We start from the raw sequence: 13,187 nt of genomic DNA on the forward strand, positions 1-13,187 counted from the left end.
CTCATCATCCTTCCCTCTGTATTTAGTCTGTGTTTTCCCGTCTCTGTGCCAGTTCCTGTTTTTGTCTCAAGTTGTGCGTTTGAGTCCTTTGCCTTAGTACTCCAGTCATTACGAAAGAGAAAGCCTAACATTAACCCTAACCCTAACATTAACCCTAACCCTAACATTAACCCTAACCCTAACCATCTTTACTGATTCTTCAGAGATACAAAATCACCCCTTGGGTTGAAATCAATATTGGGTTCATTTAGTCCTCTCTTTCCACTCCTACAAAAGCACTGACTATGCCTCAGCCTGCAGAGGGGTTTAATTGGCAGAAAAATACAGTGCTTCTGTCATGACATGTTTTCAGATTCTCAGGTGAGAATTGGTTTTCCAGAATTGGTTTTCCAGAGTGGATAGCACTTGGCTTGGGGTTCATGGAAACGGTCATGAAGAATACAGAGACAAGAATACAGGCATTCACAATGGAGATGACCATTCTCTCTCAGCTGCCATCAAAGCATTGATGATTTGTGTGATTGAAACAAAGACCCTACTAAGAAGGAGTAATACTATAGGCCTCAGGTTCTATTACCTGCAAAGTCAGCAAAACTAGCTTTATATCAAGACTGTTGAAAGGATAGCCTTAACCAGCCCTCCTGAGTCAAGTCAAGTGTGAGATTAGATGTATTTAATACATGTGTTTGTAGCGCTTCTGTACATGAATGGACAGGGCTGACATTCTAGACTGCTATACCATAAATAGTGAGTGATGAACTGGGAATGACAACCAATAAAAATTAACATCAACTAGGACCGTATTACATGTGAGCAATACCCTCTCCTATGTAATGCTCTAAAGGTCACTTAAATGCAAGTAGTTTTGTTTGGTATATTTGGCCTTCATCAAATGTCATTGACTCTCGTCGTTTGGAAAAATTATAAATTAACTTTACAGTGCAGTAAAGTGCTTCAACTTGCAAAGCAGAGAACCCAGAAACATCTCTAAGCCGCTTAATGCACTGGTTTACTTGCATGGTACATAAAATTCCAGATAGTATCTACAAAATATACAAGGACTTATGGCTATGAAGACAAGTGGTTGTTATCTTCTAGAACCATGATACCAACATTGTTTACACAAATATAGAAAGGCATAAGCCACTTATAGTTTGCCAAACCCATGTATCTGTCTTGCCTGATGTTACACATGTATAGAAGCAGAGTATAAACTGTCCACTTCACATCCATAAAGTTCTGCACAATATCCTCAGGCAGACACACAGTACAACCCGACCACACATTTCTGTAAATAAGCTTTAGGCTGTCATTGTGTAAACTATAAGTGCCCTGTCCTAGTGTGAGACCTGACTTGAGTCAGACTTCTGGTTGAGGATCAGACGCGTGGCTGGAATTCATCCGGAACAAATTTGTTTGTCTGGGAGATCCAGCAGCATGCAGTCAGCGAGGCAGGCTGCCTTTAATCTCCAGACGTGACAGGGCTTCTGAGTCACAGTGGAAGAGAGCCCAGCATTCCAAACACTCTCATCTTAGGTCACAGGCAGAGCCCACATTAGTAACACATCACTTCCTCTCCACCACCAAGTGCCATATTCTGAGCTACATTTTCATTTAATTATTGTCTCCTTTAATTGCATCTCACCAAACTGTCAGCTTTAACACAGTGTTCAACAAAGTTTTAATTTGCAAATGTCACATTTAACTTCTACATAGAAAATCAAAACAATCTTTTAGTGCAGTGGAACTACCAGTACAGAAAGATAATGGCCTCTAGATAATGGCCTCTACACGGCCCACTAGTCCCTGAGAGATGTAACATCCATTACATTGCCGCAGGTGACAGGAAATTAGAAGCATAGTGAACTAGTCCTTCGGGTTAATAATTAGTCCTCTGCTGAAGAAAAGTCACTCAATCTGCAAGTGGAATGGTTATTGATGGGGTGGTCATTAGTACACTGACTGGATCATTAGGTTACATCTAAAACTATCTGTCTACAAAACCCCCTGAACACACTTGGTATCTTAAGCTAAATTACATGTAGCATATTGACTTAGTATGGTTACTGATGCTGAAATCACAATTATAGGGCTTCTAACATAGTTCTAACAGCAGACAGTTGAGAAAGAAAACACAGAGACATGTACTGCAAACTGATTTTAATAGGGGGGGTAACACAGATGACATTGAGCAAATATAGTCTCTCACAAATAAAGCGCATACTTGAGCAGCAAGCAGAGATACATGATATGTGATTTGAGTAGAACTGTAAACTGGGGAGAGACTTAGTGGGCGTTCAAGAACACAAATGGAACTTTGTAATCACGTTAGTTTGAGCCATTCCTTAAAAAATCTCAGCACACAACTCCAAACCAATCGACAAAAGGCAAGGACAAGCAAGCACCTGGCACTCCCTCACTAGCTAACATTTTTTAAGACTCAAACTCTGGGGCGATGCTTCCCCACCTTCCCTTTACTTGGCATACACTTGATAGGGACAAGACATAGAGCTCTATTTAAACAAAACTGCTATCTGGATGTTTCCAGAAAAAAAAAAACACACAAAACTCCTCATACTGCAATGTCTATTTGTTTCAATGACTAAATGAAACAAAAATAAACTCAACTGTATATGAGTTGAAACCTGAATTCTCACAGCATGGGAAGAATACTGATTTTTAATTGACTAAAAAACTCCCTGACACCAATTGTGATTGAATAAAACCCTTTGTCAAAATTCCCCAATCAAAGCCCTCCAAACTAAAAATAACAAAACAACATACAAACAAACAAAGCAAAAGCAGCAAAAAGATAAATAAAAGATTCAAATGAAGTCCTTTCAGTGCTCCTGATAAAATCAGCATCCAAGAATTTATGAAAAACATGGTGTTAATTAAGGTTTTAACAGCAGGTTGTTCCCTGATGATGAGTGCATCCATAGTATGTGTGCGTAGCATTGAGGCACCCTCTCGCTGCTCTGTATGTGTACACGGTTGCTTTGTACCCTGGATACTCCTGCCTTTGTCCTGCTGATGATGACAGGTACAAGCACTGGTCTCAGGACATCTGAAGTGCCTATTTCTTCTTCTTGTCTGGATGCTGTTCAAAGAAAACAATGGGAATAAAAATCAACAAATGAAATCCAGGTTGGAGTCAACCCAGACATCGGAGGGGATGACCAACTCTAAATCAACATAGTGCTCCTTCTAAAATGAGAGTGAAACGTTTCTTGGAACGAGAGTCCGGAGTGCAATCAACAATATCATCATAACGTCTCAGCGCATCCCCGTAGGGCTGATGATCTGAGGCAGGGTCCCTGCCAGTTGTTTCAGATGGCGGTTTGCCAACAGCAGCGTGGCAGAGTTCTCCACAGAGCGAATGGCTCGATAAAAGCCCCAGGAATTAGCATACTCTGCAATAAAATCCTAGACAGCACATAACCCCTCAGAGTTTCCAATGATTAACCTTATCCCGAACAGGCTGACAGGCACCATCCCTAAGCCTCAAAGAGAGAAAGAAAGACGCATGACCGGAAATCTAATGGAACTCTCTGAGCCGACCTGTACTTCCCATCCAATAAAATGCACTACCAATCGGAGAGACCTTTCCCTGGGACTTCAGTTATTGGAGATATTTGTCTCAATTGTATTTCGTTTTGCTACAGACGATGCAGGTGCATTATGGCTACTGTGGCGAGGTGAGCTATACTACAGCTCTGAGAGGCAGCGGGGCTTCAGCCTAAACCAACACACTCATGCAATTCCCACTACGCTACACAAGGATATGTAAAGCAATAGTAGAGAGAGAACAGTTCCAAAAGCCATCCATCACCTCCCAAAATCTGGACAAAGACACAGTGGGTATAGAGATATCCGAGATACAACCTCAGGTGTATTACTGACAGGGTAATAAGAGTATGAAATCCACTACATTAACCTCTTCTGTACTCTTCATTAGTGTGGTTGATCCGTGTGTGTGTGTGTGTGTGTGTGTGTGTGTGTGGTCGGAGGTTCTACACAGAGCTAAAAGATATTCTGAGGATATACTGAGCATGTGCAGGGGGCAAAACAACAGCAGCCATCTTATACAGTAGCGTGTCTCCACCAATAGCAGCAAGACAGAGGCCTCCTTCCCTCAGCAACCAAGACATACTGCTCTTCCAGCCAAGCTCCAGAGAAAAAGAAGGGAGGGGGAAGATAGCCCACAACCCTCTCGGGACGGCCCGCTGCAAAACCATTGCATGAAGAGGCCTAATCCAATCCTGGCCTGCAATTCTGGCTCACTCCACACAAAATGTTCTGTGGATAATTTGCACTTCTTGACCGGGTCCCATTTAGCATGATTTGACAGGGGGTGCCTGTGTTACTTGACTCAAGTCTGAACAGAAAAAAAAAAAAAGAAAAAAAGTGGCTCTCGAGGTTAAGCTTGCCACATTTTGTGACCTGTTTTCAGGGGGATGAGCCGTGAGCAAGCTAAGAAGAGGAAAGATGCAATTTCACCCCAGAAAGGTTCAATCTACGGCTGCAACGATTAGTTGACTTAGTCGATTATGTAAATCCATCGATTTGCATATTTATTTATCCGAAAGTGCAGCACCACCAACTGATGATCAATTAGACTCTTTCAGCATTTAGCTGGGCATAGCTAAAATTCATGTCATGATAAATGCTTTGTCATATCAAAAAACGCAACTGCCGACTGTTGGGTGGAGTTCTATTCTTATGAAACAATAAAGTACAATAAAACAAATTGCTAAAAAATAAGGAAGACATGGATAATTGCATGTACTGACCCTTACCTGTATTGTAGGCATCCACACTCCACAGCAGTTACAGGCATTAATCAAATGACTGCGTCACAATGAACTGTCATTATCAATAGGTACAAGTTCAATATAAAATAAAGTGACCATTGAATGATGACATTACAACTACCAACACTTTAATGCATTTGGAAAATGTATATAATCAATACCATTGCATTTAAACATTAATCTTTTAGACTAATCGATAAAAAAATTGATAGTTGCAGCCCCAGTTAAATCCTAATCAACCTCTCTGTTATTTGTTTGAACTCTATTCCATCTATGCCTAGAGGGCATGAATAAATGTTTGAGAAAGATTAAACACAACAGGAGGGTCACGACTCACATGCGATGTAGTCTTGAGATAGGAGATAACCTTGATTCCAGTGAAGTACTGTACATACCCTTGGGTTTATTTACACACAGAGTAATCATTAGCTAGCTGTTTGCTTTGTGTTAAAACTGAGTCCCCTCAGTCTCATGAGGAGAGAGCAGAGGTTACAAAGAGGATGTTAGTGGCAGCAGAGGGATTGCAAGCACTTACAGCAGCGTCCAGGGCTTGTTCCAGGTCCTCAATGATGTCCTGCTCGTCCTCCAGCCCCACGGACAGACGGACCAGAGTGTCACTGATCCCAAGGATGAGCCTCTCGTTCTCCGGCACAGATGCATGGGTCATGATTGCCCTGGGGAAAAAGAGGCCGATAACAGAAGTATATGATATCAGGAACATGATGTACTGCAGTCGAAATAACTAAATGTATCATTACGCAAAGAAAATATTCTGAAAAATCACTGGGGAAAGTGTAAATGGATTAAATTGTTGTCTTTTGTCTGATTAGATCAATTGGTTACAAAACTTCAGATCAAGAAATCAGATCAAAACCAGAGGACACTTTCTTGTTGACTACTGCTGCCACCTTATGGCATTATAGTCAAAGTGAAGTAATGCTGTAAAAAAAGAAAGAAAAATTGCGCAACATTACCAGATTCTATTGATAAAACTCTGCTTAACCAAATAATCTCAGACTGAGGTAAATAGAATAGTGAGGATATTTACATGATTGTACCTAATTCAGAGTTAGGGTTGATTATTGTCTCTAGGGGTACTTACGGATGTTCTGCCAAACTTTCATAACCGCCAAGGCTCTCAGCAAGTGCAAACAACTGAAATCAAGACATAACAGAAATTGTTGTTCACAACACGTCCATCTGTGATTGAATCCTGACCCACACAAAACTTAGGCAGCAACCCAATGACTCAACAGCTCCCCTCCTGGCATAATCAAAACCCAATCATCTGCTGCAGCACCGAGGACTACAAAAAACAGGGAGACAAATCATACAGGATATGTGGGAGAGCCACTCTAAAAGCACTTAACACATTCATCTTCTACCATTTGTTTTTCTCAGCAATTTCTGCACATCTTCAAATGGCTTGCTAAATCAATGGTTCAACCTAATTTTCTGAGTGAATTAGAAATGTGTACAGAAACATATTACTACTAAGAACATGGGGTCTATATCCTTAATAGATTACATGAGAAATCAGAAATCATGTGATAAATGAGAAACACAATCACTTGGCGAACCATCACATAACCATCACGCACAGGAGATTCCACCTCCACCTTTGTCAAAGGGCACTTGTCCTATATTACATCAGAAACAGAGCACCAAAACCCTCAATCCCTGCTCTCTCAGCAGCCATCACTCACAGTCTCCCCTCACCTTCAGGTTGCTGAGGAAGGAGGTGGCGTTCTCCAGTTTTCCCTTTATGTAGAAGGTGATCATCCCTGGGCAGCCTGTGCACTGCCTCTTCATCAGCTCGTGCTGTGGGTGAGAGGGCAGGCCTACAGAAGGTCAAGAGGAAAACCAGTCAGTCAACTGTAAAATTCCTTAAATTGCAGTGTGCAGCCGGCTCAACCAGAGAGACAATCAGTGAGAGGGAAACTGGAGACACGCGATGTTGGCATGAATAGAGACATGTGCTTCTTTAGTTTCAGCTTCTTCACATAACAACATGGCTGTGTTTTAAAACGTTGGTTCATCATCCATTCCATTTGACCGTAGAAGCAGGTCAAGTTTTGTGTATCTTATGCTATGTTGAATAATATTACAAATATTGTCACCTGGGAAAATGACTCGATCCACCCTGGGGTCAGCCTCCAGGAACTGAGCCACGGCCAGGGCATTCTTGAAGTGCTGCCTCATCCTCAGATGAAGGGTCTTCAGGCCACGGTTACACAGGTAACAGTCGAAGGGGGACGGTACTGCTCCCAGGGCTTCAAGAGGGCAAAAAAAAGACCAAAGAGGGACAACGTGTTCATGTTAGATAATCCAATCAGCCCTCAGACGCAAAACCAAGACCAAACAAAGCCTTCTTTATCTGCAGTTTATAACTGGTAGAAATGCCTGGCATCATCGGCACATGTGGATGTTTGATGAGCGAAAGTAGCTCAGAGTTGAGTAGGAGCTCCACTAAGTAGTCAAATGAGTGCTTAATATTAGGGTAATTAGGTCAATTTAGTTGGTATGACAGATAAACATATGTTTGTGAAGTGATCCCTCACCATTCTGCAGAAATTTCAGGCGGTCAAACAGATCCTCACGGTTCACAGAGATCAGGCCCATTACGACATCACTGTGCCCTGCCAATCAAACCAAAACAAAAATACTCAGATAAGCTCTACAGTTTATGAAACAATTGAAATAGTCTCTTGGAGCGATACCTACCATTCATGTACTTTGTGGCTGAATACATGCAGATGTCAGCTCCCAAGGCCAAGGGGCGCTAAAGAGTAAGAGTCAAACACAGTAAAGTAGATTTGGGTTAATCAACACATGAACTGACACATGACAGTGGAACTGATGAGATGTGTTTTAAGGTTAGCAGAGTGTGTGAACACAGACCTGGAAGTAGGCTGACATGAAGGTGTTGTCCACAACCACAACAGTACTCTTGTTGTGTTCGTGGACCACCTCTGCACAGGCCTTGATATCCACTACTTTCATGGTGGGGTTGGTGGGGGTTTCAATCCATACCAACTATAGCAAAACAAGCAAGTAACACCTTTTCACAAAGAGTTACATGGGAAGTTCAGACAGAATATTTGGGGGAAGAAGTGCCGTACATTTGTTCTTGTTTGGTTCTTTTCCTTCCATTTTTAAGCATAGACGGGTTACACAATTGGCTATTGATCAAAACTCTCACGGCTATGTAGTAACTAATTGGGTATAGGCAAAAAGTTGCACTTTGTCAGAATGACATCCATTCTTGGTAAAGAAAAGGAATACAGTTAATGTGTCAACCAAGTAGACTTTCAGCACACCTTTGTATTGGGCTTAAGAGCAACCCTGAGCAACTCAATCTGTGTGCAATCAGCAAAGGAAATGTCCAAGCCAACTTCTGCAGCAATTTTTCGGAAGTAACGATTGGTACCTGTTGACAAACAGAGGACATAAGTGGGCAATCTTTCATGTCCAAAATGTAAAAGAACCAATCTGATTTGATCGTGAATCTATCCAACAATACCGACAAAATACCATATTTCTCTATCAAATCGATTTTTTGTTACTCTCTGGACTTGATAGTTTCACAAACTCAGGTGGTCATGTTTTACCTCCATACACATCGTTCATGCAGACAACGCCATCACCAGCTTTCAGCATGTGAGTGATGGTCATCGTTGCCGCCAGCCCAGAGGCCAGAGCAAGACCTGCAGGAAAATCACAGTTAATGACAGAGTATCTCATTTCTCTTCATGTTCTTCACAGGGGGACTAGGTCAAATCTGTGCTGTACTCTGTATCTGTAGACATTCTCTAAAATTGTTTCATATTGTGATACTTTGAGGCATCTTTGTTGTAATATTTCAGTGAAATAGTAACATAACATATGCTATGGGGATGTCATTATGGTTATGAGTGAGTTTGTCATCTGGGGGTTAGGGTTAGCCTGGCACAAACACTTACAATGCTTTGCCCCATCCAGAGCAGCCACAGCTTTCTCAAGACAATTTCTTGTGGGGTTTCCACTCCGACTATACTCAAAACCCTAAAGAAAAGACACAAAGGGGTGGAAGGGCGGGGGTAAGAGGGTAAGACTGAATGGCATTATGGACAAAAGCTGCACATCTAATAAAAAAATAGATTATTAATTAGTAACAACTGATGTTCAGATGTTCAAACTCCTTGAAAACAAACTCAAGATCTACCAATTCTTCTATGAAGTCGTTTATACACTGCGAATGTAAAAAAAAAGAAAGAAAAACATTTACGCACAAAAGGAATGCTTCTCCACATGTGCCAAAGTGGGGCAGGGAGATACTGGGCACATTCATGTCACAGTAGGCCTACCACCACAAGTAAAATAACAACACCACGTTTTCATTGAATTGACATCTATAGAATTCAATACAATGATTGCTGGCCCGCTGCTTGGCTCGCCAAAGGGCTATTGTAATTTCGGATAATGCAAAATCTAATAGCTAGGCTACCACAGCCAAAACCAACTCTGATCACCTGAATTATAGATAGGATCACAAGAATCATATTTGGGGTGAAGCATAACGTTGGTCTGGCAACTTACTGCATGATTTCCTGGTCCATATTGCTTGAACGTGGTTGACAGGGAAATCGGTGGTACCACGGCCATAGATTTCCATTGCTCTGGTTCTTGACCAACGTGGATCGCCTCAGTTGCGAATGACTTGTATTGCACTTGGAATCCGGCAGACAAGTCGTTCTGTTCGTTTGACGAAGCCATGTGTTACAAATCCAGTCCGGCCGGTTCCCTGAGAGGACAGTAACAGGATGTATAAGTGTTACTGTTGAATAGTCTTAACACGAGAATAAAGTGTCATTTAACTGCGACGTTGTAATACCCAAATCCGTTTTAACCCAATCACTGCATCTCTACAACGTGGTGACGGCAGCGATTGGTGTTTCAATAGGGGCGTCCGTTATCATGTGACCTTTGTTTGCTCGTGGCTTGTTTGATGTTCGCTTGCAGGACTTTTTTTCTCCCCACATCACATAATGACAGTATGATGCAATGAATGGGTTGAACCAATAGGAGGAAGAGGCCGTAGTATGGTCATTCTACAGACACAGTGGAATCTGGGTGATACTAACCTGCTGAAATGTATTCCTTCTTACATAGCTAACTTCTAAACTTTATGAATCCAGAGCTTAATGTATTTGTATTATTTTTATACATTTCATTGAAGAATTCATGCGCCGTTTCTTTGTCATTGGTGTTGTATGCAAACAATAATGTATAATGCAAACAACATTAAATGTTTATACAAATATTTTTTGTCATTACAACCTGAATATTTAGTTAAAGGCAGAGTAGTGGAATGATAAGACCAATAATATCACATCACCTAAAAAAACATGTAGTAACACCAGTGACACAATATAACACCAATGACTTCACACAATACAGTATTTTTGCTGGGTGATTTTTCTGGTGAAGATTGGGGGGTCAAGACTGTCTGTACTGCTCTTATCAAATGTCTGTGTCTTGCTTGGTTAACACACCACGCCTTTCTCTGAGCTTTCTTTTCCCTTTCACTTAGATCTCCTACTTTCTTCCTCTTTTGGGTCAGGATATCATTGACATAACCCTGATGTCGTTTTGCCAAGTACTCTGCCCTACATGTAAGGTCTGCACCTCTCCGCTGCCTGTATTGTCTTTGCTTTTCAGCGGCACTCAATTTCGCCATACCTGACAAAAGAAAAAGTACAATAGTATTTTTCGTATTGTACTCTGCCCTACGATAACAATAGACAATAATTAAAACGTATACACTTTTCTCCTCCTAATGTCTTTTTGCAGCTTTTATGTGGCTCATTTATACAGGAAGGCCACTGGTGTTACTGGTGTTACCAGGAAGAGGAGCAACACCAGTGACGATTTGGAAAAAAAACTACAATTTTAACAAAATGGCTGCCATGTGTCAGCCCACATGTCTTCAGTCATATAACAATCATTCAACTATTAAATGTAATCAATTTTTGTTCAAATGTTCACCCCTGCTGCTATGAAATGAGTAACACTAATGACGGACTTAAAAGCTTCGCGTAAAATTCGAAAATAAATCATGACATTTTAAACAAATGAAGTAAGACGTCTGCCTTACCATACGCCTTTGTCGTAATGCACTTCGTCCAATGACCTCCTAATCCAGGAAGAACGTCAAAGAGCCAGTGCATTATTTCAAAATAAAAGTGTTTTGTATAGCATTAACACCAATGACGTAATTTCAAAATTATTAATAATAATTTGAATTTATCATTTCAATGTTCTATTTAATGTATGTAATGTTAATGTAAATGTGAATGAGATTTAATTTATGAAAAAAATATTTTTCAATGACAAGTATATGGCTCCACTTCCATGTACGATCAAAGTGACAATTCCTTGAACTTGACATTTTAAATAAATTGCTAAAAATTAAACATTGAACATTAGATGAATAAACTTTGTTTGATCATTGCAAAGACAGTCTTTATTTATTGAGCATATATAATTAATGTGATTATTAGGTCAACTTAAAGGATTTTGGTGTCTGCAAAAGTAAGTGACAGCACTTCCACCATTTTTGTAGAATGACCCATATACATTACATAGATCTAAGCAGTACAGCCACAAGTTCTGTGGTACAACCTCAACCACATACCGGTTTTCCATGTTTATATTTACAGTTTCCTACACATTATACCAAAAACATGACTACTCACAACATATAGTTATTATAATCACAGTATAACAAATAAGTATCTTGTTTTTCTTTAACAATAAAAAAACAAACAATGGGGGAAATCCTCAGTAGCTTGCGAATAAGTTGCTGAGGATGCAGGTGGACTCCCTCATTGTTTCCTGGATTACGAACTACCTGCCAACAGGCTACAGTTTGTACAGCTGCAGGGATGTGTCTCGGACTGGGTGGTGAGCAGCACTGGCGCCCCCCAGGGGACAGTTCTGGCTCCCTTCTTCTTCACCCTCGATACCTCGAACTTCAGGCACAACACAGATACTTGCCATCTGCAGAAGTTCTCAGATGATTCTGCTATTGTGGGATATGTCAGGGGAGGCCAGGAGACTGAGTACAGAGGACTGGTGGACAGTTTTGTTGAGTGGAGTGAGCAGAACCACCTGCTACTCAACATCGGCAAGACAAAGGAGATGTTGGTGGACTTTAGGAGGACTAGGGTCCCCCTGTCTCCTGTTTCCATCCAGGGAGAGGATGTGGAGGTGGTCCAGAGCTACAAGTATCTGGGGGTGCACTTGGACAATAAACTGTACTGGACTGGTAACACAGGGCCAGAGCTGGCTTTATTTCCTGAGGAGGCTCAGGTCCTTTGGCGTGTGCAGGACTCTGCTGAACATGTTCTACCAGACAGTGGTGGCCAGTGCAGTGCTGTACGCAGTGGTATGCTTGAGGAGCAGCATCAAGAAAGGTGACACCAAGAGGCTGAACAAGCTTATTAGGAAAGCTGTTTCTGTCCTCGGTGTCACCCTGGACACCGTGGAGGAGGTGGCCAATAGGAGGATGAGGACCAAACTCATCATGGACAATCCCTCTCATCCCCTACATGACACTGTAGCAGAGCAGAGAAGTTTCTTTAGCAACAGATTACTACAATCACGTTGCACGAAAGAGCGCTATAGGAGATCTTTTCTGCCTGCAGCAATAAGACTGTACAACTCCTCCTCCGGCTGGCTCGATTAGGATGATCAGAGTCAGGCTGGGGGATGTCAAATCACACTGGACTGTTCTTCCTGTATATAATGTTTCAGATGTGTATTTTATTTTATTATTCTATTGTCACTTTATTTTGTTGTTGTTTGTGATGTGAGCTGCTGTAACACCTTAATTCTCCCTCTGGGATCAAGAAAATACCTATCTATCTATCTATCTATCTATCTATCTATCTATCTATAATAAATAACATGTTTTCCAACATAATTCCCATTGCAACGAGGTAAAGTCAGGATGTTTATGGTTTATGTGCACAGATAAAAAAGCAGTATAGGTGTCAAGAAAAGAAAACCCTGGCAGTGACATTCTTCCATTACTGTCATCATAGACTACTTCCATATGATTTAATCTGAATGAAAATACAGTAGATGTATTTGGACACATAGTATTTCCATCCCAGAGTGATAGGGGGGGTGAGTGTGCTGTTTTCAGCCCTTTGCTTCAATGATTCAGCCAGGAGATTACTATCAATGCAAATAGTTTATAGACAATGTTTGACAACCTGTTTGTTTGACAGTCTGTTTGAGTCTATTAAAAACACATACTGTGCCTGTACAGCACATTTCTCTTATAGACCTGTAGCCACAAAAGCTGTACATTATATGTGCACATAC

The 13,187-nt window shown here is 41.1% G+C and overlaps 1 protein-coding gene across 1 annotated transcript; it reads right to left on the reverse strand.

The window, feature by feature from the left end:
* Positions 1–1,876: 1,876 nt before the first annotated feature.
* Positions 1,877–10,991, reverse strand: cth (cystathionase (cystathionine gamma-lyase)). Its single transcript, XM_083672204.1, has 13 exons — positions 10,951–10,991; positions 9,393–9,597; positions 8,777–8,858; positions 8,426–8,521; positions 8,135–8,244; positions 7,716–7,850; positions 7,539–7,596; positions 7,376–7,453; positions 6,935–7,087; positions 6,534–6,655; positions 5,917–5,969; positions 5,350–5,488; positions 1,877–3,100 (listed from the first exon to the last, which is right to left on the reverse strand). The coding sequence occupies exons 2-13, from the start codon at positions 9,567–9,569 to the stop codon at positions 3,077–3,079; spliced, it is 1,227 nt and encodes a 408-aa protein (XP_083528330.1). The 5' UTR covers positions 9,570–9,597; positions 10,951–10,991; the 3' UTR covers positions 1,877–3,076.
* Positions 10,992–13,187: the final 2,196 nt, after the last annotated feature.

The sequence above is a fragment of the Argentina silus genome, assembly GCF_951799395.1.
Source record: "Argentina silus genome assembly, chromosome: 6".
NCBI classification, from domain to species: Eukaryota; Metazoa; Chordata; class Actinopteri; order Argentiniformes; family Argentinidae; genus Argentina; species Argentina silus.